This window comes from Cyanistes caeruleus, chromosome 30 (assembly GCF_971803275.1).
Source record: "Cyanistes caeruleus chromosome 30, bCyaCae1.hap1.1, whole genome shotgun sequence".
Classification (NCBI taxonomy): Eukaryota; Metazoa; Chordata; class Aves; order Passeriformes; family Paridae; genus Cyanistes; species Cyanistes caeruleus.
This window is the reverse complement of record NC_141730.1, coordinates 1,566,802-1,590,628: the sequence shown is the minus strand read 5'-3', so window position 1 is coordinate 1,590,628 and position 23,827 is coordinate 1,566,802. Positions and strand designations below refer to the sequence as shown.

The window sequence follows — 23,827 nt, the reverse complement described above, 5'->3', positions numbered from 1 at the left end:
GCAGTTCCTGATGAACAGTCCCTCTCCAGCTTCCCTGGACCCCTTCAGATTCTGTGAGGGGCTCTGAGGTCTCCACACAGCCTTCTCTTCTCCAGGCTGAACATTCCCAGCCCTCCCAGCCTGGCTCCATACAGGAGGGGCTCCAGTTCCCTCAGCAACTTCATGGCCTCCTCTGGACTCTCTCCAACAGTTCCATGTCCTTCTTGCACTGGGGGCCCTGGAGCTGGACACAGCTTCCAGGTGGAGTCTCAGGAGGGCAGAGCAGAGGCAGAACCCTTTCCTTGATCTGCTGCCCACATTCTTTGGATGCAGCCCAGGACACGGGTGGTTTCTGGGCTGTGAACACACATGGCCACGTTGAGTTTTTGGTCACCTCTCACCCCAACTCCTTCTCCCAGAGCTGCTCTCAGTTCCTGCCCTGGCCCTGTCACATCCATGGACCTGCTGGAGAGGTGCACCCCAGGCTTGGTGCTGCAGCTGTAGGGAGAACCCTCCCAGGCACGCACAGGCAGGAGCTAAACGGAAATAAAGCGTTTTGGGGGGTTGTATTTTGTGATTTGTGCAGAAATACTACGGCAGGAAGTCCCCGACGGGGCGGGACGTGTGCCGGCTGCGCAAGGCCTACTACAACGCGCGGCACGAGGCCTCGGCCCAGATCGACGAGATCGTGGGGGAGACGGCCAGCGAGGCCGACAGCAGCGAGACCTCGGTGTGTGACAAGGACAACGGGCACGAGAAGGACGAGGACGTCATCCGCTGCATCTGTGGCCTCTACAAGGACGAGGGGCTCATGATCCAGTGTGAAAAGTGCATGGTGAGGGGCACAAAGGGAGGCTGATCCCCACAGAGCTTTTTGCTAAAAAACAATTTGATAGGCTGAATTTGATATAGCTGCCTTCACTGTGTGAAAACCACATAGGTGAAATCTCCAAGGTAAAGCCTAAAGTAATGGAGTACTGGTCAGCACTGTTAAATCATGAATCAACCTAGCTTTTATTGATTAAGTCTGATGGTTTTGGTAAGTATGTGATGAGTAAAGGCAAAGTCATGTATTTAAACATATTCCTTCCACATTTTTCAATTTTCTTACAGCTGCCTTTCCCTATTTCAGTTATAAACCTTTTCTTCATGAGGCAATTCATTATTACAATGAAGAAGAAACAATATAATGTGAAAAAATAGCATGTTAAAGTGACTGTTCAGCCTTGCATATTGATCAAAGCAAAGCAGAACTTTTCACCAGCAGTTCCCATGTGCTTGGGAGCATTAATTAAATTCTTCAGGCCTTTTACTTCCTCTTCACAAGAGGAGAGATTCTCTTTTCACAAGAGAAAATGCAACTTGAGTTGAGCAGAGGAGATGAAAACTGCCCCAGCTCCTGACCTCAGGAGAGAGGAATTAATTTTAAAGTTTTGGGTTTTTACACTTACTCTTGCATGGAGATCTTCTCTGTCTGCTGATGTGGTGTGAAATAGTTCATAGAAAATCTTGAATTACCTGTCTGAAGCTTTTTTTCTTGCTTTTCATTTCATTTTGTTGAGAAAATGAATTTTCAGGACTTTCTGAAGGGCTGTACCTGTTTTTCCAGGTGTGGCAGCACTGTGACTGCATGGGTGTGAATTCAGACGTTGAGCACTACCTGTGTGAGCAGTGTGAACCTCGAGCTGTGAACAGGGTAAAACAAAACTCTCCTTCCTGTTGTTACTCTTACAAACTACAGCAGCTCCTTAAGGGTTTCTTTGTATTTGTATTTAGAATTTGTATCTTTTGGGATTGAAGCTTCTTTGATTTAGGTTCCATTCTATGAGGGATCAGCTTTTCTCTGTGTATTCCCAAAAGGGTGGCAGCGCAATTTTGGACTGATGGTGGTGGGCAGCTCAGGATTCCCTTTCTTTTTTCCCTGCAGGAGGTTCCCATGATCCCTCGCCCCCACTATGCCCAGCCTGGCTGTGTTTATTACATCTGCCTGTTGAGGGATGATCTGCTGCTCCGCCAAGGTACGTGCTGGGCTTTCCAGAAGGGATCTCCTGTCAAAAATCCTTCCATTTTTCACAAGTGGAAGCTGCTCTCTCTCTGTGATGCTGGGAGTGATACACAGAGTTCTCACAGGATGTTGATGAGGAAATGTTAATTAGCACAGCCAGGGCTGTCCTGGCCAGGGGAGGATGATGCTGAGCCAACTGCTGGTAGTTAACATTTATAAGTAAAGGCCAAGAGGGCTGTTAGACCTCCAGTATTTTAGTACAGAAAGGTCATTAAAACATCCAGCTCACTGCATGTGTTCCTTAAAGCTTTTCTCTTCTGGACTCTGAATTCCAGAATCTCTCCAAGGCTGCCACAGCCACACAATTCAGCTCACTGATTTTTCTTTATTTTTATTTCATCCTACAGATACAAGGTTAGAAAGAACCCTTTATCATTATTAGGAAACTGCTCTTGAATGAGTGAAGCCAGTAGATAAGTTTGCTAGAGGGGAATAGGAGAACCTTCAGGAAAACTGGGAATTAAAAAAAGGTCAAAGAACCCAGGGGAGGTTCTGTGACTTGGGACCTCCCAGGTTTTGGTCATTTTTAGATAAATAAGAGGTAGAATCTCTTCCCAGCCCGGGAAGTGCTTAAGGCCAGGTGAGATGGAGCTCTGAGCAGCTTGCTCTAGTGGAAGACATCCCTGCCCAGGGAGGTGCCAGGGGGTGGGTCTGGATGGTCCCTAAAATCCTTTCCAACCCAGGTCATTCTGGGATTTCACAGGTCAGAGCAGAGAAATTAAGGAGTAAATTCACTTACGGGACAACATTAATAAATTCAAGTTTAGGGGTTGCCCTTGGGAAATTCTTTTTGATTGCCAGCAGTGCCAGTTTGTTTAGTCCTTTTTGCATTCTCTTTACCTTTCCTGAGCTCTACATCTCATTGGAATTCTGCTGTAATAATCAAAGGCTTGGGGCTTCTTGGGACAGGATTTGTTTTCTTAATAGTGGTCTTCTCTCTCAAAGATTTATTCTTTACACATTGCAGCCATTTCTAATTCCTACACCTTTTCCTAATCATGACTGACATGTTTACATATCCTGTGTTCTCTCATGGTTTTGATTCCTTACAGATTGTTATTTTTTCAGTCTGGACATGGAAACTTGGGTTGTTTTTCTGTAAAGCTGTTGTGAAAAACATTTGAGTGTCCTTGGCAGGTTTGCAGTGGGCTCATGTCATTCCTTACAATCCAGCATTAGGTGCCTTCATCATGTTCATTTTTAATGATTATTTCCTCTGGTTCTGGTGTGCTGGGCTCAGGCCAGGCTCTTTACAGGTGTGTCCTTTGTGTCCCTGGCCAGGTGACTGTGTGTACCTGATGAGAGACAGCCGCAGGACCCCCGATGGGCACCCGGTGCGACAGTCGTACCGCCTGTTGTCCCACATCAACCGCGACAAGCTCGACATCTTCCGCATCGAGAAACTCTGGAAAAACGAGAAGTAAGTGCAGGACAGCCTTGGAGTTTGAGACATCCCGTGTCAAAGCACAGGAATTTCGTGGAAGTCTCATCTTAAGGATGCAGGAATGAGCAAGGTCCAGGCGCAGAGGTTGGGGGATTCCCAACTGGAGCCTGCGCTCCACAACTGCGCGATGCAAACACGTGAGGTTGGAGGTTTAAGCAAAGGATCAGAGACAGAAATGGATGGATTTCCTCAGTGTTGGAACAGACTCTGGGTGCAGTGACAGCTGTGAGGCCGTTCAGTGCTGTGCCCTGGCCAGTCACAGCCTGCTGTGCCCACAGAAAGCACGCTGGGAGTGTTTGCCCTCACTGCAGGTGGGAAGTGGAGTATGGAACATGTGGAATATTGTGTGGCTCTGCTGTTCATCACAGCCAAGTGCAAGAGAGGGAGCTCAAAACAAAGCAGGGGGCATTGAGTGAGTTGTGTCATGGGCTGATTTGTGTTTCTGTCCCTTTTGCACCCTCAGAGAGGAGCGCTTCGCCTTTGGCCACCACTATTTCCGTCCACACGAAACGCATCATTCCCCGTCTCGCAAGTTCTACCACAACGAGCTGTTCCGGGTGCCCCTGTACGAAATCATCCCCCTGGAGGCCGTGGTGGGGACGTGCTGTGTGCTAGACCTGTACACCTACTGCAAAGGTGAGAGTTAAACACGTTCCTCAGCATCTGGGCAGTGGGCTGTGGTGGTTTAACCCCTGCTGGAAGCTCAACGCTACCCAGCCGCTCGCTCCCCCTGGGATGGGGAGGGAACTGGAAGAAGTTAAAACCTAGGGGTCAGGATAAAAACAGTTTCATGGTTGAAATAAATTAAAATATTGTCATAGTAATGATAGCAGTAGTAGTAATGGAAAGGGAGGTTACAGAAAGAGAGAAAGGTGTCCAGTATCTGCAGGGGCTAGAAGAAAGGTGGAGAGGGGCTCTTAATCATGAACTGGAGTGACAAGATGAGAGGGAATGGCTTCAACCTGAAAAAGAGGAAATGGAAGTTGGATAGACAGAGGAAATCCTTCCCTGGGAGGGTGGGGAGGCCCAGGTTGCACAGAGAAGCTGTGGCTGCCCCTGGATCCCAAGGCCAGGCTGAACAGGGCTTGGAGCAGCCTGGGACAGTGGAAGGTGTCCCTGCCATGGCTGGGGTGGGGCTGGGTTGATCAGAAGCGTGCAGGTTCTCCTCTCGTGTCCTGCTGGGCTTCTGAACGAGAGAGCAAACAGGAGCACTCTGACAGCCCCTGCCTCGCTCACACTGTGATAAAACACGTGTTTCCCCCTCAGCACATGACTGTTGTTCCCTTGTTCCGATGCCAGGGAGGCCGAAGGGTGTGAAGGAGCAGGATGTTTACATCTGTGATTACCGCCTGGATAAATCAGCTCACCTCTTCTACAAGATCCACCGGAACCGCTACCCCGTGTGCACCAAGCCCTACGCCTTCGACCACTTCCCCAAGAAACTCACGCCCAAGAGGGATTTCTCAGTAAGTGGGCTTGCCTTCAGCTTCCCAGCCTGCTTTTGGGAGACTGGATGGAGTTCTGGAAAGCCCCTGACTGTTGATAAATGAAGTTGGGTCAGCCAGAGAAAGCTGATCCTTTGGATGGGGGTCAAGGACAAGGGGAAACTGCCTCAAGCTGTGCCAAGGAAGGCTCAAGTTGGACATCAGGAGGAATTTCCTCATGGAAAGGGTGGTCAGGGTTAGCAGGGGCTGCCCAGGGAGGTTTGGAGTCCCCATCCCTGGAGGTGTCCAAGCTCTGGGCTGGGGACAAGGTGGGGATCGAGCACAGCTGGGACTGGATGGGTTGGGAGAGCTTTTCCAACCTCAATCATTCCATGATTCTTTGAGCATGCACAACCTGGGGGAAGAGCTGGCTGGAAAGAAAACTTGGAAAGAAAACTGGGTGTAACAGAACCTGCAGCTGAGAGGCAGAGAGGTGCCCAAGGGATGGGGATGGTGAGCTCAGAGAGGATCTCAGAGCAGTAGAGGTGGCAGATCTGCAAACCTTCTGCAAGTGAGCTCTGTTCTTCTGGCTTTGGAGAAGGTTCCAGACTCGTGCTGGGCAGAAAGCAAAGATGATTTTTATCATGATGGTGTGTGGCTTGAAATTTATTTAGAAGATGTGAAGAATCAGACAAGTCTGGCTCTAATTTATCTTGTTACATGGTTGTGCCTCCTCCTGTGAGGTCTCTTTGAGGTACACCAGCATTTCCAGAGTGTCCTGGACTGGCACTTTCAAAGCATTTGATAGACCAGCCCTTCCTTCCACTGTGAATTTGATTTGGTATTGATCATATTCTTTATTGTCATTGCAGCCTCATTATGTGCCAGACAACTACAAGAGAAACGGAGGCAGGTGAGGCTCCCCTCCCAGACTGTTGAGAAGAGATGAAATAATTCTGTTTGTTTGTTGTGCCCACTCTCCTCCTGCCCCTTTCCCCTGGGTGCTGTGGAAATAAGAACTTTAAATTATTTAAAGCTCTCTGAACTTTGAGAGAGATAAAAGGGAACAAGTGAGGAGGGATAGGCAGTAATAATGTACATCAGGAAAAGAAAGGAGCCATTTGAAAGTAAGAAAAAAGCAGCTGAGTGAGGAAATGCCCAAATCAGGAGGCTCCAGCCTTCCCAGACTGAGGAACCCAGGTCCTGGACCTGCTGCCTGTGGTGCATTCAGAGCCCAGATCTGGTGGAGACTGCAAGAACGTCCCACTAAGGGCTGGGCCAAGCTGCTTTTGGAGGTAAAATCTTTTGCAACTGAAAATAAAAAGCCATTTGTTTTTCCAAAGCTGCGTTTGGTGAGGTGCAGATGAAGTTATGGTATGGGTGGGTGTGAGTGCAGGGATTGAGGGAGGAAATGGAGCTCCAGAGAGCCCGTGGATGAGTCCTGGACTCGCTGGGAATTGTCCTTTCAGACAATTTGAAAAACTGCTGTTTAAACCCCTCTTCTCTGCAAGGTCATCCTGGAAATCCGATCGCTCAAAACCACAGATCAAAGACTTAAACCAAGAGGAAGATTCCCTTCCCCTGATGGAGGAGGTGCTGGGGGCCCCTGAGCAGGCTCCAGGGGAGCTGCCCAGCCCCGAGGAGCCCGACAAGGAGCCGGTGGCCAGCGAGAGCTGCGACACCGACAAGAAGGGGGACACCGAGAACCCCTCGGACACGAGGCCGCTCTGCAGCCCCGAGGAGCGGCGGCACCTCCAGAGGGAGAGGCTGAACCAGATCCTGCTCAACCTCCTCGAGAAAATCCCAGGGAAAAATGGTGAGAGTTCAGGCCCTGCTTGCACAGCCCCAGGTCTCCTGTTGGGTCTGGGGTCACTTTGCTGAGCTGTGTTAGTAAAATTAATGTTTTTGTCTGAATTTCTTGCTGGAGGGCATTAGGAAAGTCAGTTTTCTTTGCAGACACATTTTCCTTTGCAACAGAAATCCATTAAACTCAAGTGAAATTTCTCACACCTTTGTTTTGTATAATATTTTTAATAACCACAAAAACTTTTCATAAACTAATTCCCCCCCCCCCCCCATCATTCCGTATTTACAATATGGAGATGGAGAAACTTAACAGACAAGCCAGGAAAGACCAGAGGGAATTTGTGAAGTCTGTTTTTACCTTTCATGAGCTTTTGGGTTCTGAGACAAGTAGTTCTTGTGTGAGCTGTGGGATAAGGGGACAGGGTGAAGTGTGTCCCTGCTTTTAAAGCCCTGTCCAGTCTCTTCCAAATTCTGGCAATGCCAGACAGTCATGGACTGATGCTTAATTTGGGTTGGGAGGATCTTTGGAGGTTGTGTGGTCCAGCCATGGCTCAGGGCTTGTCCAGGGATGTTTTGGATTTCCTGGAGGGAAACATCCTTGAAAGAAGCAGGAATAGGGAAACGGGGATTTTTGTGTTTGAGGAGCGATGGGAGGTGGCACTCAGTGGGGGTCAGAGGTTGGAGTTGATGATCCTGGAGGCCTTTTCCACCCTCTCTGATCCTGGAAAGACTGAAATCCCCTTCTGCCCCTGTGCTCTGTTGCAGCCATCGATGTCACCTACCTGCTGGAGGAGGGCTCGGGACGGAAACTGCGGCGCCGCACTCTGACCATCCCCGAGAGCAGCTTCAGGAAGTGACCCAGGAGGGGCAGCCGAGCTCTGGGGTCTGTCACTGGGGCTGGGGGACCAGAGCCCAGCCCGGGGAAGGAAGGAGGGCAGCAGCAAACTGACAAAACTACAAACAGTAGCACCTGGGGGGCCGGGCCGGCGCGGCGCCCACCCTGCTCTGCAGTGCTCTTGGTGTGTGTGTTGGTGGGCGTGCCTTGTATTGATGTTAGGTACTGAGGAAACCTCGTGGTTATTGTCCAGGATGGTCAAATTTAATTTATTTTTGCTTGATATTCCCACTCAGAGGAAAAAAAAAAAAAAAGAAAAAAAAATTTTAAAAAAAGTAAATAGAAATGGGGAGGGCAGAGGAAAAGGACTGAGTTACTCTGAGGAGGATGTTCCCCACGGTCACTGCTAACTTGGGATTGTTCCAGCCGCCCACGCCGGGGAAGGGAATCCAGGAATCCAGAGGGGACAGGAAAGGCCCAGTGGCTTAAAAGGAAAAGCTGCCCTAAAGCTGTGGCCTCTGATTTGCACAAGAAGAGAGAAACGTCCCCAGACGAGCGCCAGCTTCGCCGTGGGACAAGCCCAGCACGTGTCCCTGTGGTTTGTGCCAAGGAGAAGCTTCCAGAAGCCCTTGGAGCGGGGCAGGAGCGCTGGGATGAGGCACTTGCTGTGCAGGGGGATGGGGCAGGGTGTGAGTTTTTTCACTTTTTTTCTGCAGAGAAATTTTATAAAAGCAAAGTCAGCTCCTGACGCCACCATTGCTGTTGGTTTTTTTGATAAGCTGTGGTTCTCGTGTGTCTCGTGTGTTGTGCAAATAAAAAAAAAAAATCTGTTAAAAAGAGAAAAAAAATCACAAAAAAAAAAGAAAAAAAGAAACCCCCAAGGACCCTTTCACTCCGTGCCCGTCAGGCAGTATCCGAGCGAGTGTTTGTCGTGAGCTGTAGAATTTATCAACTGCTAACACTACCCTCGTGTGCTGGTGGAACGTCCCGGGGCAGCGGCTCCCGCCGGCCCCGCCCCTATCGCGATTATCGCGATTGTCCCGACAGCCCCGGGCCGGGCCCGGCGGCCCCCGCTGCCCCCGGACGGTGGCTTTGCTTTCCTGTCTCAGACATGCATATCCAGTCCTGTTTTAGGTGTTCTTATAAGAAATCCAGTTTTTAATGTGCCAAGTTGTATATATCTGCTGCGTGGATGTAAAGCAATACCGTAGTTACATGTTCCTTTTTATGGACCAAGCTCGTCCTAATGTACATTCTTGTTATTATTATAATTATTTTACTCTTAGTGGAACATGACTCATTCCATTAACTTTTATGTGTTGATTTAAAAAGAGAAAACAAAACAAAAAAACACAAAAAAAAAAAAAGAAAGGAAAAAAACCCTTTGAGAAAAAAAAAAAATATTTTATTAAAAAAAAAAATGAAATAAGAAAATAGTTTGGAATATTTTCTTACTGTAGAGAAGCACTGTACAGTACCAGGAACCCTGAGTATAAAATACTCGTGCGTGTAGTAGGAATATCGCATGTCCAAGCCCTCGAGTTGTCTCATTTAGTTTCAAACAGAAATCATTGTCTCAAATGGTGTTAAACACTAAAAAGTTTTTAAAAAAAAAAATAAAAAAAAATAAAGTGCGTACAGAAGCGAGACACTAGCTCTGTCATTTTATCTTTCTTTTGTTGAAAGACTAAACAAAATGTTTTTTAGACAATCAAATGTTAGGTAAGTGCAAAGAATTGTTTTTTCTTACTGGTGTAGAAATTAATGACTTTTTTTATTTTTTTGGTTATTTTATAATACTGAGCAGACCCGTGTGTCCCCAGGATCGCCGCCGGAGTCAGGAAGCACTACGTTACTGCAAATAGAGCTGAACCTTAGTCTGCATGGGTGTAGGCTGTGTGATTGCTGAAAATAAATGCTGCTAATATATTTCCTTTTTACAAAGCATATCTAAATAGATCATTGTTTTGATGTTAATCTTTGTAAATTATGTATTACCAATTTTAACATTGGATGTAATTGCATAAAAAGCCTGCATCTCAATCCTGAGAGTCTAGTATTAAATGGAAAATCTTTTCCTACGGCTGGCTCGGGGGGTTTTCTTTGGTGCCAGAGGGCAGGAGAATCCTGCCTGGATCCATGAGATCCAGGGGATCCACGGGGGGAGGGTCAGGGAGTGCTGGGAGCTGCCCCTGGGTCACAGCAAAGCCTCCAGGCTCGGGGAAAAGCGGCTGGAAAGGCCCTGGGGGTGCTGGGGGCAGCAGCTGGACGTGAACCAGATGTGTTCAGGTGTGTCCAGGTGTGCTCAGATGTGTCCAGGTGTGCCCAAGTGTGCTCAGTGTGCTCAGGTGTGTCCAGGTCTGCCCAGGTGTGTGCAGGTATGCCCAGGTGTGACCAGATGTGCCAAGGTATGTCCAGGTGCTCAGGTGTGCCCAGGTGTGTCCAGGTGTGCTCGGGTGTGCCCAGGTGTGCCCAGATGTGTCCAGATGTGCCCAGGTGGGGAAGAGGCTGATGGCCCCTGGCCTGGAGCAGTCCCAGAGTGGCTGGAGCAGGGCAGTGACCCCAGTGCCCTTCGCTGCCTCTGCTGAGGGACCTCAGACCCTGCGGTTGGTTTTGATGAGAAGAGATTGAGGAGCAGGAGCGTGTCCAGGGCAGGGAACGGAGCTGGGAAGGGGCTGGAGCCCCAGGAGAGGCTGAAGGATCTGGGAAAGGGGCTCAGGCTGGAGCAAAGGAGGCTCAGGGGGAATTTCTGGCTCTGCACAAGTCCCTGACAGCCGGGGGGGTCGGGATTTCTCCCAGGGAACAGCGACAGGAGAACAGGGAACGGCCTCAGGCTGGGCCAGGGGAGGCTCAGGGTGGAGAGCAGCAGGAATTTCCCCATGGAAAGGGGGTCAGGGCTTGGCAGGGGCTGCCCAGGAAGGTTTGGTTTCCCAGTCTGACTCTCTGATCATGAAAATGCCAGGCTTGACCCCTCCCACACTCCTTTTAGAGGCTTGGAGGGCTGTTTATTAAATAAATAAACAGAAGAACCACCTGACTTCCTCCCCTCCTGGCATGACCCCATTTCAAAGTCCAGAAGCAGCTGCAGAATCCAATCAAACCTCTCTAAGGCAAGCCAAGGAACATTCCAATTAGGATATAACGTCACTTGTCTGAGAATAAAAATTCCAGAGAGAGAAGTGAAAATGAGAGCAGAGTGAAAGGAGAGCAGCTTTACCCTGGCAGAGGGGCTGGCCCAGGGGATGACACAGCAGCTTTTTGCCACCCAAATGGGAAATCAGAAGGGTGAAATGTGGCTCTTGGCCATGGCAGGCAGCAGAGGACCAGGACACTCCTTTCTGTCACTGGGGAGTCCAACATGAAATGTAAATTCTGGGATGAAAACACTGCAATGACAAAAACGTGAAAAACTTGGAGCTGTTTAGCCCCTACTGCCGTGCTCTGGGTGGTGGAAAGATTAGTTGGAGTTAAATAAATAACTAAAACAGTGACCTGGGCTGTTCCCAGCGCTGCACAGCTCCTGTGGAAGCTTCTCCAGGGATATTCCTGGCTCTGGGAGGCTGCAGCCGCCTCTCCCACGCTGTGGAGGAGCTCAGGCACCTTCTGCTGGGGCTGATTCCAGCACATCCCCAGCCAGGCTGATCCCCCTGGAGCCCCCATCCCATCCCATCCCATCCCATCCCATCCCTGGATCCCATCCCTGGATCCCATCCCTGGATCCCATCCCTGGATCCCATCCCTGGATCCCATCCCATCCCTGGATCCCATCCCTGGATCCCATCCCTGGATCCCATCCCTGGATCCCATCCCATCCCTGGATCCCATCCCTGGATCCCATCCCTGGATCCCATCCCTGGATCCCATCCCATCCCATCCCATCCCATCCCATCCCCATCCACACAGGTGAGTCACAAACTTTATTTCCAGTATTTTTCCCCGTGGAACAAGCTCATTCCTGTGGTTACTCTATGTACAGAATGCTGAGCAGGGCTCGGGGAGGTGGCAGCGGTGGCAGGACACGGTGACACGGGGCAGTGTGAGGGCCGGGAAGGGACAGACACAGGGACACGACCCATCCCTGCCCTGCACGGGGGTGGGCAGCAGCTGAGGAACCTCCCTGAGATGAGGAGGAGGAAGAGGAGGAGGAGACGGTGGCAGCCGGTGGCGTCATGCAGCAGTGACAGGCACAGGGCAGGGTCCCCTGGGAGCTGCCAGCCCCGGAGGTCTGGCAGGAGACATCCCCTCCCAGAGCTGGCACCCATCCCGGCAAAGCTCAGCTGCTTCCTCAGCTCCCTTCCACCTCCTCACAAAATCAGGGATGTGTAACCAACAGGAACGAGGCCGGTGCTGTTTCCATGGCAGCAGCGGATCCAGTCTTCATCCACAGTGGAGAGGAGCTCCAGGATGTCTCCTTTCTGGAAGCTCAGGTGCCCGTCGGCGGTGCCCGTGTGGTCACACAGCGCCCGAACCGCCCTGCACCACAAATCTCATGGCACGGGCGCCACCCCGAGCACCCCCAGAGGCTCCCAGGGCTCACGGGGGGAGGGAATTGGGCAGAACCAGGGATTTCCTCAGGCAGAGGCGGGATCTGTACCGGGAGCCACCGGACAGAGCCGTCCTGCCCCCAGGACAGGCGTGGGGACATCAGAGATGGCCCCGAGGGTGTGGGGATATCGGGGTCAGGGCCAGCGAGGATGGGGAAGAGGGAAGCAGCCAAACACCGTTTGGGATGAGCCCACCCTGCTCACTTGGGCACAGCTGTTCTGACCGGCCACAGCCGGGTCACAGCCGCCTTGCCCCAAGCAGGCTGCCACGAATCCGGAAAGCACGCCAAAAAATGCAAAAAATTATCCCCAAAACGCCTGGGAAAAACAGCTGGTCCCAGGTAGGCAGAGGTTCCCCCAAAGCCCAGCAGAGCAAGGGGAGCTGTGGCTCAAGTGGGCAGCGGTGCCTTTCCCGAGAGAGATGTGCACGACCCCCAGGCCGTGTCTGAGAGCAGCCCCGGTTCTCCCCCAGGCAGAAAAGCCCAGCAGCAGCAGCAGCAGCAGCAGCTCCCAGCCCTGCTGGCTCCCGTGCCCTCCCAGCCCTGCTGGCTCCCGTGCCCTCCCTCACCTGCTGGTTCCTGTGCCCTCCCTCACCTGCTGGCTCCCGTGCCCTCCCAGCCCTGCTGGTTCCTGTGCCCTCCCTCACCTGCTGGCTCCCGTGCCCTCCCAGCCCTGCTGGCTCCTGTGCCCTCCCAGCCCTGCTGGCTCCTGTGCCCTCCCTCACCTGTGGGTCTGGGGCAGGACGGGGCTGCTCCTGTCCGGCTGCTCCGGAGCGCGGCTCCTGTCGGACGCCAGGCCCTTCACCACCCCGGCCAGGACACGAGGGCTGGGGGACAGCCAGCGGGACGGTCTCCTGCCACAGAGCAAAGAGAGCCACCAGCTCGCCTGGGAGCTCTTCCTGCTGTTTATCCCAGACTGTTCTGGTGAGCTGGGAGCTGACAAGGAGCCATCAAGCGGCACGGAGCCTCCCCACGAGCTCCTGCTGCTCCACAGCACTGAGTAACGGGATGCACTCGGGACAATGCACTAATCCCAGGACACTGACCCTGGGCCAGGGGCAGAATGAGACCCCCACGAAGCCACCGTGGTGAGCCAGGCACAGAAACCCTTCCCACCTCGGCCTGCCCAAGCTGGGACTTACCTGGACCTGGCCAAGACGGCGTCAGGGCTGGGAGGGAAGCTCCTGGACGAGGGGCTGGTGGCTCCAAAGAGCCGGCCCAGCCAGCTGCCCTTGTCAGGACTGGGAGGATTACCCATCTCTGGGCCAGAAGGTGCTGCCTGGGTCCTGCTGGCAGGAGGCTCTGGGGAAGCAGCCGGGAGATTCTTTCCAGCACTGGGATCATCCAGCTTGGTGAGTGCTCCAGTTGCAGTGGGCAAGAACAGGTCTTCAGGGGAAGAGGTCCCTGAGGTGTCAGTGCTGCTGCTGCTGGGCTTTGGGCCGGAGCATTCGGGGACAGCTTTGGTCTGAAGGAGCTGCAGCTCTGTGGCCCTGGGCTCACTCATGGAAGTTTGGGATTGCACAGCCTGGCCCGGGCTGGGATCCCCCGCAGCCGCCCGCAGCTTCGTCCACCAGACCAAGGGGAACTTTTCCTTGCTAGGAGCAGTGTAAATCCTGGAGCTCTGGCTCAGCTGGCCCCACCAGCCACTGAGGCCAGCCCCAGTGCCCCCAGTGCCCTCCTCAGGCCCGTGGCTCTGCGGGGGGGTGTCAGACCCCAGCAAGGTGCGGCTGAGCCGGTCGCCCCAGCGCAGCACGTGCTGGAAGGTTTGGTGCAGGGCAGCCCCCACTGGCGGGGTAGGGACCAGCCCACCCATGGTGGCTTGGGACCGGGCCCTTGTGCTGCCCCCTGCGCCCCCCACCCTGCCCAGAGCATCAGGGGGGGTCTCATCCTCCAGGCTGTGCCCGGCAGCACCGCTGAGGCCCCCCAGAGACACAGCCCCCCGCACCGGGACGGGGCCACGGCCGGGAGACAGCGGCGACTCCAACCGGCGGGACAAGGGCCGGACATCCACGGAGAGGTGATGGTGTTCAAAGAGCAAGTCCAGGTGGAAAGTCAGCACCGAGAGGGGTTGGATGAGCAGCAGCAGTTCATCAGCGAGGTGGGGAAGAGGGCCTTGGCTCAGGGCAAAGAAGGCCGTGGGTGAGTAAAGCACGGAGATCACACCTGTGGGGACAGGGACAGGTGAGGCAGGTGGAGGAGGCCTTGTCACATCCCCACCGAGAGCCAGCCATGCTGTCCACATCAGGCAGAGCACCCTCTGTGCTGAAGATGCACCATAGAAAATAATGCCCTGATCCACTGTGGAAACTTCAGCCAAGCATGGATGTATCCCAACCCCAGAGTGGGATTATCAGCCTGGCAGGGATGAGGGGGCTTGGGGAGGGAGCTCCCAGGCCCTGTGTCCTTACCTGGGCTCTTCTGCAGGTGAGATATCCACAACTCCAGCTGTTTAATGCTAAATGAGACAAAGGGAACCCAAATTAGAGCCCCTGGGACAGTTCCAGCCTGCCACGGCAGTGGGGCCAGAGGGGCCAACACTCACTTGAGAAGGCCGAGGATAAAGGCATGGAACTTCTGCCTGGTGCTGCTGAGGGGGGCCAGCCCGGCCACGTGCCAGCACAGGGAGTGCAGGGAGCGGGTGTTGGGGCCTGTGGGGTGCACAGACAGTCACTGCCCAGGGCACACATCCCCCAGCAGGATTCCAGGCGTCTGGAGATGCCCACAGCCTCACCCTCACCTGTCTTCACGGAGGCTTCCACCACACTCCAGGGGGAATTTTTCCGCTGGCCCGTGATGACATCCTTCTGGAACGGCTTCAGCCCGTCCTCCACCAAGGCGTAGAGCGCGGGGCAGAGCGTGTGCAGCAGCAGGTACCCCACGTCGGGGTTGAGCCGGCTGTCCCCCAGCTGGGCCTGGGGGAGGCACAAGGAGAGGGGAGGGATCAGGGCAGCACCTGACCCTGGTCGTGCTGGGAGGGATGGGTGAATCCCACCCCTGGGACTCCCAAACCGCCTCCTGCCCGGCCCGGCCCAGCTCTCACCTTCTGCACCAGGTTCCGTGCGGTGCTGAAGTGCGCGATGACCTTGTCCACGGCGGAGCTGACGGCGACCAGCAGCGCTGGGGACGGAGGGAGAGGAGAGAAGGGTCAGAGCGGAGGGACCCTCGGCGGGGCTGCGGGGGCAGCTGCACCCGCGTTCTCCACCGGAGCACCTGCCGGGAGCGGGCAGGGCCGGGCCCGGGGCAGGCAGCGCTGCCTGTCCCTGCCTTCAGTGTCCCTGCGTGCCCTTCCCCTGCCCCAGCGCTGCGGGTGCCCCTCGCACCCTCCCGACCCCGGGGGTCCCGTTCCCCCCTCCTCCTCCTCTCCGGCCCCGTTCTGTCCCACTCCCTCGCCCCCCGCCCCGCGGAGGCTCCGGGGAGGATCTGCCCCAACCTTTCGTTTGCTCTCCATGGGCCCCTTCCGCTCTCCCCCCGCCGGGCCGGGCGGCTCCAGCGGCGGCTCCAGCGGCGGCTCCAGGGGCGAGCGGCTCGGGCCTGGCTGGAGAGAGCGGGGCAGCGGGGTCAGGCGGGCCGGCGCTGCCCGGGGCCGGGGGAGGAGCGGGACCGGCGGCGGGGCCCGGCTCGCTCCGGCTCATGGAGCCGGGGGCGGCGGCGGGGTTAGGCCGGGCGGCGGGGCCGGGCCCGAGGCGGAGGAAGCGCCCTGGGAGCCGCGGGGCGGAGCGGGACAGCCCCGGCACCTCCCGGGCCGCGCGTCCCGCCGGGCGATGGGAGCGGTGCCCCTCGCCGTGCCCCGGGACCGCTCCCACCGCCCTCGGACTCGCACCCGGCCCCGCAGCCCCCCCAGGCAGAACCCCCTGACCCACCCCGGACTCACCCCCCGTGCAGGTCTCGTCTCCTCTCTGGGCCGCCCGTGGCACCGCGGGGTCCCCGCCGGGACCCCCGAGCCTCCGGACCGGGGCAGTTCCCAGCCCCTTTTCCCCTGGGGGCAGCCCCCCCTTCTCCACATCCCTCGGCTGCCCCTCCGCGATGGGCTGCAGGCTCGGCCGGGGTCTCCTTCTCAGCTGCTGGCCGTCACTGGGTGCCAGCACCTGTGTCCCCAGGGGTGCGGGGGGTCCCCAGCCCGCGCCCGTCCCCGGGGGCACAGGGGGGTGCTGGGCCGGCTCTGCCCGCTGGCCCTTGGGCTGCCTGGCGGCACTGCGGGACCGCAGCTCCTTGAACGTCGTCACCTCTCTCTGTCTGGAGCCGGGAGGCCTGGCTGGCCCGTCCTGCTGGGGCTGCGGCTGGGGCTGCGCTGGCTCCTGGCCCGCGGGCCCGGAGAGGAGCTCGCTGCTGGGGGGCAGCTCCGTGTCAGGCGAGAACACGATCAGCCAGTCGCTGCGGTCAACCCTGGCCTGGGCGAGTGTGGGCCCAGCCACGTTCCTCTTCCTCCTCTGGGCCAGCTCATGGAAGGAGGTGATGGTCTTCGTGGCCGTGTCTCTGCAGGGCTCACCTGGGCCGGCCTTGGGCTCTGCCGGCCGCACTGGCCCGAGCTGCTGCTCCGCTCTGTGCGCGTTGAGGACCTGCAGCCGCCGCCGGGGGCGAGGGGGCACGGGCGGGGGGAGGCCGCTGGGCCGCGGCCGCGGCTCCGGAGCGCTGCTCGGGATGCCGGGATCCCGCCGCTCCGGCACGGGCGGTGGTGCTGGAGGCGCAGCATCGGGCTCGGGGAGGGGGTTGCAGTTGGGGTCTAGGTCAGCGCAGGAATCCTGTGCTGCTGTGCTGGGCGAGAGCTCATCGCACTGCGAGTCGAGCGAGTTGTTGCTGCAGAGGCTGTCTGGGCTCTTGCTGGCCGCGGCGGTGGCTCTCCGGAACACGGGCGAGTTGTGGTTGGCATCTCTCCCATCGCACGTCCTGTCCTGGGCAGGCAGAGCCTCTCCATCCCGGGCGTTTTCTGTGGGAATGACGTTCAGCTGCTTGTCAGGGGATTGGGACTCTTCTCTGGCAAACCCCTTGCAGTACACCGAGACAGGGGAGTCATACAAGCTGAAATCCGAGCAGCTACTGACAGAGGAGGAGGAGGAGGAGGAGGAAGAAGAAGCCAGATCACAAGGGGGATCACAAGGGGAAGCTGCCTCCTCCTCGTCTCCGCTGTGCAGGCAGGGGAAATCCTCTTGCACTGCCTGGTTCTGGATCCCGAGGGTCTCCGGTTCTGGATCGTGGGATTCACAACATCGACATTTCACGGAGGGGCTGTTGGAATTGGCATCCACCGGCTCACGGTTCTCCGGGCAGTGGATGCAGCCAGTCTGGTCTCCCCTGGCGGTGGAACCATCGGTGTCCTGGAGCTCGGGGTGCCGGGAGAGGTGCAGCCCCAGGGAGATGTGCTGCAGGTGGATGTGGTTGAGGTTGCACAGGAGGCCTTTCTTTGGAGCCAGCATGCTGCTGCCTCGCTGGAAGTGCTGGGGCTCCCAGGAAAGGTCGGCAGCTTCTCTCTTCAGACCATCCAGCTCCCTGTAAGCACCAAACACCCTCCTGGTCAGGGGAAGAGCACAGGGGGACAAACCCGGAGAGAGGCACAGCCGGGGGAAGGTGGATGGCAGTGACCTTGCGGCAGGGCCCCGCACAAGGGTCTGGGGGTCAGAGATGGGGATGTACCCTGAAAGAGGGGCTGCCCCACGGCTTCCTGCCGGGCTTGGGGCTCTGCGGCCGGGCAGGGACTGCAGCCAGCCGCTGGTCCCCGGAGCATGGCCTGTGCATGATCCCAGGAAGCTCGGCTGCTCCGGGGCTGGATTCCCTGCGGAGGGTCAGGAGCATCTCGGGGATGCCGTCAAGGAGAAAACGCCCTTGGAGCCTCGTCGAGGAGGGGGGGCGGGTACTGTCCTGGCTAGGGGCGGTGGCACCGCGGGTGCTCAGGGACCGGGGCTTGGCCGGAAGCCCCCGGCCCCGGGAACCGCCGCAGAACCGGCACCGCACCACCGGGCCCTGCCTTTCCGGGGGGGAGCCCCGGCCCCAGGCACCTGCTGGAGGCTCCGGGCACGGAACGAGCAGCGGAGACCGCGGGAGGGCGGCTCCGAGCATCGGGCGGTTCCGAGCATCGGGCGGTTCCGAGCATCGGGCGGTTCCGAGCATCCCTCGGCCCCGAGCATCCCTCGGCCTCAGGGCGAGGACCGGCGGCCAGGCAGCAGAAGCGGCCCTGCTGGGCGCGGCCCTCCCCATCCCCCTCCAGCCCCCGCCCGGCTCCATCCCCTTCCCCGTCCCCCGCTCACCTCGGCGCTGCGGCGGCGAATGCGGCTGCGGGAGGGAGGGAGGGAGGAGCCGCGGCCCCGCCACCGCCCGCCGGGAGCCGCCCGGTCCCGCCCCGCCGGCGGGGGCGGTGCTCCGGGCATCCCCCCAACCCCGGGGGGTGCCGGCATCCCCCTCCCCGCCACCCAGCCCTGTCCCCAGACAACACCGGGCACCACGCAGCTACAATAACTTATGTTTATTGACACACGGCCGAGGGGGAGAGCGCTGAGCCCCCCGACCGTCCCAGCGCACCTTCTACAACCCGCCCGCGGCCCCTCCCAGAGCGGGGAGCGGCCACAGCCAGTAAATGACTGAGCCCAGGCTCCTCCATCACTTCTGCCGCTTGTAGATCTTCTGTGCGAGGTCCAGGAAGATGTCCTGAGGCAGGTGCTGGGCGTGCTTCCCAATCAGCTCCTGCAGCCGCCGGTAGCTGCTCTCCTCGTACTCCCGGAAAGCCGCCTCCATGCCCAGAGCATTGTAGAGCTCCTTCACCTTCGCCACCTTCTCGGGCTCCTTCTGGCCGTAGTTCTCCTGAGAAAACCCAGGAGTGTCAGGTCCCATCGCAGCTCACGGCGCTGCTGCTCCGTCAGGATGGGGCACGAGCTTTGCTCAGGAGCTTTGTTCCTGTGCTGCCCCCTCGTAGTGCTGAGCCCCCTCCTCCCAGCCAGGTAACAGCCTGGGACTGAACACTGTACACCGCAGGTGCGCATTGTGGCACTACAGGTGTGCATTCTGGCTATCCAGGTGTACATTCTGGCACTACAGGTGTGCATTGTGGCACTGCAGGTGTGCATTCTGGCACTGCAGGTGCGCATTCTGGCACTACAGGTGCGCATTGTGGCACTACAGGTGTACATTGTGGCTCTCCAGGTGTACATTCTGGCACTGCAGGTGCGCATTGTGGCACTGCAGGTGTGCATTCTGGCACTACAGGTGTGCATTCTGGCACTACAGGTGTGCATTCTGGCACTGCAGGTGTGCATTGTGGCACTACAGGTGTACATTCTGGCACTGCAGGTACGCATTCTGGCACTGCAGGTGTGCATTCTGGCACTGCAGGTGTGCATTCTGGCACTACAGGTGCACATTGTGGCACTACAGGTGTGCATTCTGGCACTGCAGGTGTGCATTCTGGCACTGCAGGTGCGCATTGTGGCACTGCAAGTGTGCATTCTGGCACTGCAGGTGTGCATTCTGGCACTGCAGGTGTGCATTGTGGCTCTCCAGGTGTACATTCTGGCACTACAGGTGTACATTCTGGCACTACAGGTGCGCATTGTGGCACTGCAGGTGTACATTGTGGCTCTCCAGGTGTACATTCTGGCACTGCAGGTGTACATTGTGGCGCTCCAGGTGTACATTCTGGCACTACAGGTGTACATTCTGGCACTGCAGGTGTACATTGTGGCTCTCCAGGTGTACATTCTGGCACTACAGGTGTACATTCTGGCTCTCCAGGTGTACATTCTGGCACTGCAGGTGTACATTGTGGCTCTCCAGGTGTACATTCTGGCTCTCCATTCCCTCTCCCAGCTGTGTGATCCCAGCCTTTACCTCCAGGATCTGCCTCTGCTCTGGTGTGACCCGGCGCAGACACTCCACCACCAGCCAGCTGCACTTGTTGTCCTGAATGTCAGTGCCAACCTTCCCTGTCACTGCTGGGTCCCCATAGCAGTCCAGGTAATCGTCCTGTGTGACAATGGGAACACCTGAGTGCCACAGCCAGCCCCTGACAAGCACCAAGGGCACAGGGCCACCTCCTACCTGGATCTGAAAGAACTCTCCCATCTCCAGCATGATGGCTTTGGCATTCTCATGCTCCTTCTTATCGTTAATACCTGCCTGCGGGGAGGGAAAAATAATAAAGATAAATTTTTCCAGGACCTGCATAGCCTCACACGAGGGTGAGGCCCCTCCTGAGCTGTTCCCACCACACTCACCATGTACATGGCTGCGGCCACGGGCAGGTAGAAGGAGTAAAACGCTGTCTTGTACTTCACAATCGTCTTGTACCTGTGCCAGAGGAACCAGGCTTGAGCTCTCCCACCCTCTGCAGTCAGGGACAGAAGGGAGCAGCAGCAGCTCCCCAAAAAGCAGCCCCAGGGACTGAGCTCTGTCCCTTCCCTCCATACCGCTGCTCGCTGAACCGGCTCAGATCCACCTGAGAAATGGGAGCAGTGATGAGGTCCAGCGTCTGCCCCAGCTCGGTCTGGTAGCCTGTCTGGAGAGGAAAGAAAGGATTGTGGCCTCATTGTAGCCTTCCAGCACTTAAGGGGCTCATAAACAAGAGGGAGGAGGATGTTTTGCAAGAGGAGAAGTAACAAGAAAAAGGGTGATGGTTTTACACTGGAAGAGGAGAGATTTAGATGAGATATGAGAAGGAAATTGTTCCCTGTGAGGGTGGGGAGGCCATGGCACAGGGTGCCCAGAGAAGCTGTGGCTGCCCTGCATTCCTGGAATTGTCCAAGGTCAGTCTGGACAGGGCTTGGAACAATCTGGGATAGTGGAAGGTGTCCCTGCCCATGGCAGGGAGAGTAGAACAAGATGATCTTTAAGGTGCCTTCCAACCCAAACCACTCTGATTCCATGATTTATTCACACAGTCCTCCAGGAAAGTCTCAACACCACAGAGCAGCCCCCAAGCCCTGTTTCAGCTCCACTTTGAGTCCACAGGAAGGCCGTGTCCAGCAGGATGCCCAGGAATTCAAGGAACACTCTGAGATCCTGTGCTGTCAAACATCAGAAAGGGCCCAGACCGCAGGAAATCGGGAAGAGTTTTGGGAGACGGGCTCACCTGCAGGAAGAGCTCCAGCAGGTGCAGGTAGTAGGGCTGCTGCCCACAGTACCTCTTCAGCAGCTGGTACACCGACGACTCCAGGAGAAAAGCATCATTGATGGCATCCAGCCCGATCCCCTCCTGCACCAGGAAGGCAGGGAGGTGTCACAAAGCCTCCTGACTCCCGGGGAACACGCTAGGTGAACAGGGGCTTCCTGAATGCTCTCACCTTCTTGTACCAGCAGAGCTGCCCCCGGCGGGTCAGGGACGAGTCCATGATGTCGTCAGCCACCAGGAAAAAGGCTTGGAACTGCGAGAGGCTGAATTAGGGATGGGGGATCCCCCGGGGGTCGCATCCCCAGGGTCCCGTTTCTCACCAGCTCGATGCACCAGCCCACGGCCAGGGCGCAGCGGAGGCTCTCCGGGTCCAGCTGTGCGGGGCCCGCCAGCCGCCGGAACGCGGCCACCACCGTCAGCCCCCGGTTGCACTTCCCTCCCGGTGCGTTGTACTCCAGCACCTGCGAGAGCGGAGCGAGGTGAGCAGCTCCGGGCCGCAGCCCCCGGGCCCTTCCCACCCCTCATCCCTGACCCTTCCCACCCCTCAGCCCCGGCCCTTCCCACCCCTCAGCCCCCCGGCCCTTCCCACCCCTCATCCCCCCGGCCCTTCCCACCCCTCATCCCCCCGACCCTTCCCACCCCTCATCCCCCCGGCCCTTCCCACCCCTCATCCCCGACCCTTCCTACCCCTCAGCACCGGCCCTTCCTACCCCTCATCCCCCCGGGCCCTTCCCACCCCTCAGTCCCGACCCTTCCCACCCCTCATCCCCCCGGCCCTTCCTACCCCTCATCCCCCCGGCCCTTCCTACCCCTCAGCCCCCCGGCCCTTCCCACCCCTCATCCCCCCGGCCCTTCCCACCCCTCATCCCCCCGGCCCTTCCCACCCCTCAGCCCCCCGGCCCTTCCCACCCCTCATCCCCCCGGCCCTTCCCACCCCTCATCCCCCCGGGCCCTTCCCACCCCTCAGCCCCCCGGCCCTTCCCACCCCTCATCCCCCCTTCCCTTCCCACCCCTCAGCACCGACCCTTCCCACCCCTCATCCCCCCGGCCCTTCCCACCCCTCAGCCCCGACTCTTCCCACCCCTCAGCCCCGACCCTTCCCACCCCTCATCCCCCCGGCCCTTCCCACCCCTCATCCCCGACCCTTCCCACCCCTCATCCCTCCGGCCCTTCCCGTCCCTCAGCCCCGGCCCGCAGCCCCCCGTCCCCGGCCCGGTCCCCCCGCCCCCTGTCCGTACTCACCTGCTTCAGCCGCGCCACGGCGTCTCCCACCTCCGGGTGCCCCAGCCCGTCCTCCGTCAGGTCACGGACGATCTGCGGGAAGAAGGCGACGAACTCCTCTCGCTCGGCCGCTGCCCGCGCCCCGGGCCCGTCACCGCTGCTCATGGTGCCGGTTCACGATCCCGCCGCTGCCGCCCGCGGCCTCCACGGCTCCGCCCGCCCCGCCCGCGCCCCGCCCGCGCCCCGCCCCTGCCCCGCCCCCTGAGCCGGGCACTCCGGGACACGCAGTCCTGAGCACCGGCACGGCCGCTGCCAGCGCCGCCGCTGTACAACAACTCCCGGCGTGCTCCGCGGCCGGGGTAGGGCCAGCGGGCCGGGGCTGGAGCAGCGCCCATTGGTCCGTTTCATCGCGCGAGGATGAGCCCAAGGCGGCTCAGCCAATAGAAGTGCGGCATGGGCGGGACCAAGGCGGGTGATTGGTGGAGCGGGAGAATGGAGCGAGCGCCCGGCCTGACGCGGGGGCGTGGTCAGTATGAGGGGCGGGGCTTGGGCGGGTTGAGGGGCGGGGCGTGTCCGGGGGCGTGTCCGGTAACCACGAGGGGAATGGGGTGCGCTGGAAGTGGGGGAAAAATGGGGGTGTGGGGTGCCATGGGTGGGTTGTGGGGCGGGTTTGGGGAGCTCTGCAGGTGTGGGTCTCCATGCAGGTGTGGAATACCATGCAGCTGTGGGTGCAGCACACGTATGGGGTTCAGCACAGGTGTGGGTGCAGCACAGGTGTGGGTGCAGCACAGGTGTGGGTGCAGCACAAGTGTGGGGTGCAGCACAGGTGTGGGGTTCAGTACAGGTGTGGGGTTTAGCACAGATGTGGGTGCAGTACAGATGTGGGGTGCAGCACAGATGTGGGGTGCAGTACAGATGTGGGGTTCAGCACAGGTGTGGGTTCAGCACAGGTGTGGGTGCAGCACAGGTGTGGGGTTCAGCACAGATGTGGGGTTCAGTACAGATGTGGGGTGCAGCACAGGTGTGGGTGCAGCACAGGTATGGGGTTCAGCACAGGTGTGGGGTGCAGCACAGGTGTGGGGTGCAGTACAGATGTGGGGTTCAGCACAGGTGTGGGTTCAGTACAGATGTGGGGTTCAGCACAGATGTGGGGTGCAGCACAGGTGTGGGGTGCAGTGTGGCTGGGGGGGTGCGTGGAGGTGTGGGGCTCCACGCGTCTGACGTGCTGTTCAGGTATGGGGTGCAGCGCAGTTCTGGGGTACAGAGCGGGTGTGGGGTGTGGTGCAGGCGCGGCTCACCGTGTGGGTGCTGTACAGGTGTGGGGTGCAGCACAGATGTGGGGTGCAGTACAGATGTGGGGTTCAGCACAGGTGTGGGTTCAGCACAGGTGTGGGTTCAGTACAGATGTGGGGTTCAGCA

General features: G+C 57.9%; 3 protein-coding genes and 1 long non-coding RNA gene across 5 annotated transcripts in view; 1 reads left to right on the top strand and 3 right to left on the bottom strand.

Annotated features, from left to right (window-relative positions):
• Positions 1–9,634, top strand: part of ASH1L (ASH1 like histone lysine methyltransferase) — a 56,074-nt gene extending 46,440 nt beyond the window's left edge. For both annotated transcript variants that reach the window (XM_086866269.1, XM_086866268.1), the window contains exons 20-28: positions 566–814; positions 1,589–1,675; positions 1,907–1,997; positions 3,326–3,464; positions 3,952–4,124; positions 4,788–4,954; positions 5,785–5,825; positions 6,424–6,728; positions 7,484–9,634. In XM_086866269.1, the coding sequence (XP_086722395.1) occupies positions 566–814; positions 1,589–1,675; positions 1,907–1,997; positions 3,326–3,464; positions 3,952–4,124; positions 4,788–4,954; positions 5,785–5,825; positions 6,424–6,728; positions 7,484–7,575 (1,344 nt within the window). In that variant the 3' untranslated portion in view covers positions 7,576–9,634. The remainder of the gene's footprint in view (positions 1–565; positions 815–1,588; positions 1,676–1,906; positions 1,998–3,325; positions 3,465–3,951; positions 4,125–4,787; positions 4,955–5,784; positions 5,826–6,423; positions 6,729–7,483) is intronic.
• LOC147648795 (uncharacterized) lies at positions 8,242–11,197 on the bottom strand. Its single transcript, XR_015279919.1, has 2 exons — positions 11,046–11,197; positions 8,242–10,939 (listed from the first exon to the last, which is right to left on the bottom strand). It is a non-coding gene; the product is annotated as an uncharacterized LOC147648795 (long non-coding RNA).
• A 260-nt stretch (positions 11,198–11,457) lies between these two features.
• Positions 11,458–18,388, bottom strand: RUSC1 (RUN and SH3 domain containing 1). The gene is made up of 10 exons (XM_086866273.1): positions 18,336–18,388; positions 15,968–17,580; positions 15,527–15,631; positions 15,137–15,213; positions 14,834–15,008; positions 14,639–14,744; positions 14,505–14,551; positions 13,239–14,259; positions 12,822–12,950; positions 11,458–12,026 (listed from the first exon to the last, which is right to left on the bottom strand). Exons 2-10 carry the CDS (start codon positions 17,505–17,507, stop codon positions 11,858–11,860), a joined length of 3,369 nt encoding a protein of 1,122 aa, XP_086722399.1. The 5' UTR covers positions 17,508–17,580; positions 18,336–18,388; the 3' UTR covers positions 11,458–11,857.
• A 147-nt stretch (positions 18,389–18,535) lies between these two features.
• FDPS (farnesyl diphosphate synthase) lies at positions 18,536–22,641 on the bottom strand. The gene is made up of 9 exons (XM_086866350.1): positions 22,430–22,641; positions 21,508–21,648; positions 21,360–21,440; positions 21,149–21,271; positions 20,487–20,575; positions 20,295–20,367; positions 20,119–20,196; positions 19,909–20,043; positions 18,536–18,885 (listed from the first exon to the last, which is right to left on the bottom strand). Exons 1-9 carry the CDS (start codon positions 22,571–22,573, stop codon positions 18,685–18,687), a joined length of 1,065 nt encoding a protein of 354 aa, XP_086722476.1. The 5' UTR covers positions 22,574–22,641; the 3' UTR covers positions 18,536–18,684.
• Between the last annotated feature and the right edge of the window lie 1,186 nt (positions 22,642–23,827).

Excerpts from the sequence above, each read along its gene's own strand:
- RUSC1 (XM_086866273.1), bottom strand. The coding sequence starts at position 17,507 with ATGCTGGCTCCAAAGAAAGGCCTCCTGTGCAACCTCAACCACATCCAC. Across the intron at positions 15,632-15,967 it reads AGACGAGACCTGCACGGGGG|CCAGGCCCGAGCCGCTCGCC; the intron begins GTGAGTCCGGGG and ends CGCTCTCTCCAG. Across the intron at positions 14,552-14,638 it reads TTTATCCTCGGCCTTCTCAA|CATTAAACAGCTGGAGTTGT; the intron begins GTGAGTGTTGGC and ends TGTCTCATTTAG.
- FDPS (XM_086866350.1), bottom strand. The coding sequence starts at position 22,573 with ATGAGCAGCGGTGACGGGCCCGGGGCGCGGGCAGCGGCCGAGCGAGAG. Across the intron at positions 20,197-20,294 it reads TGGCCGCAGCCATGTACATG|GCAGGTATTAACGATAAGAA; the intron begins GTGAGTGTGGTG and ends CCCTCCCCGCAG. Across the intron at positions 20,044-20,118 it reads GAGAGTTCTTTCAGATCCAG|GACGATTACCTGGACTGCTA; the intron begins GTAGGAGGTGGC and ends ATTGTCACACAG.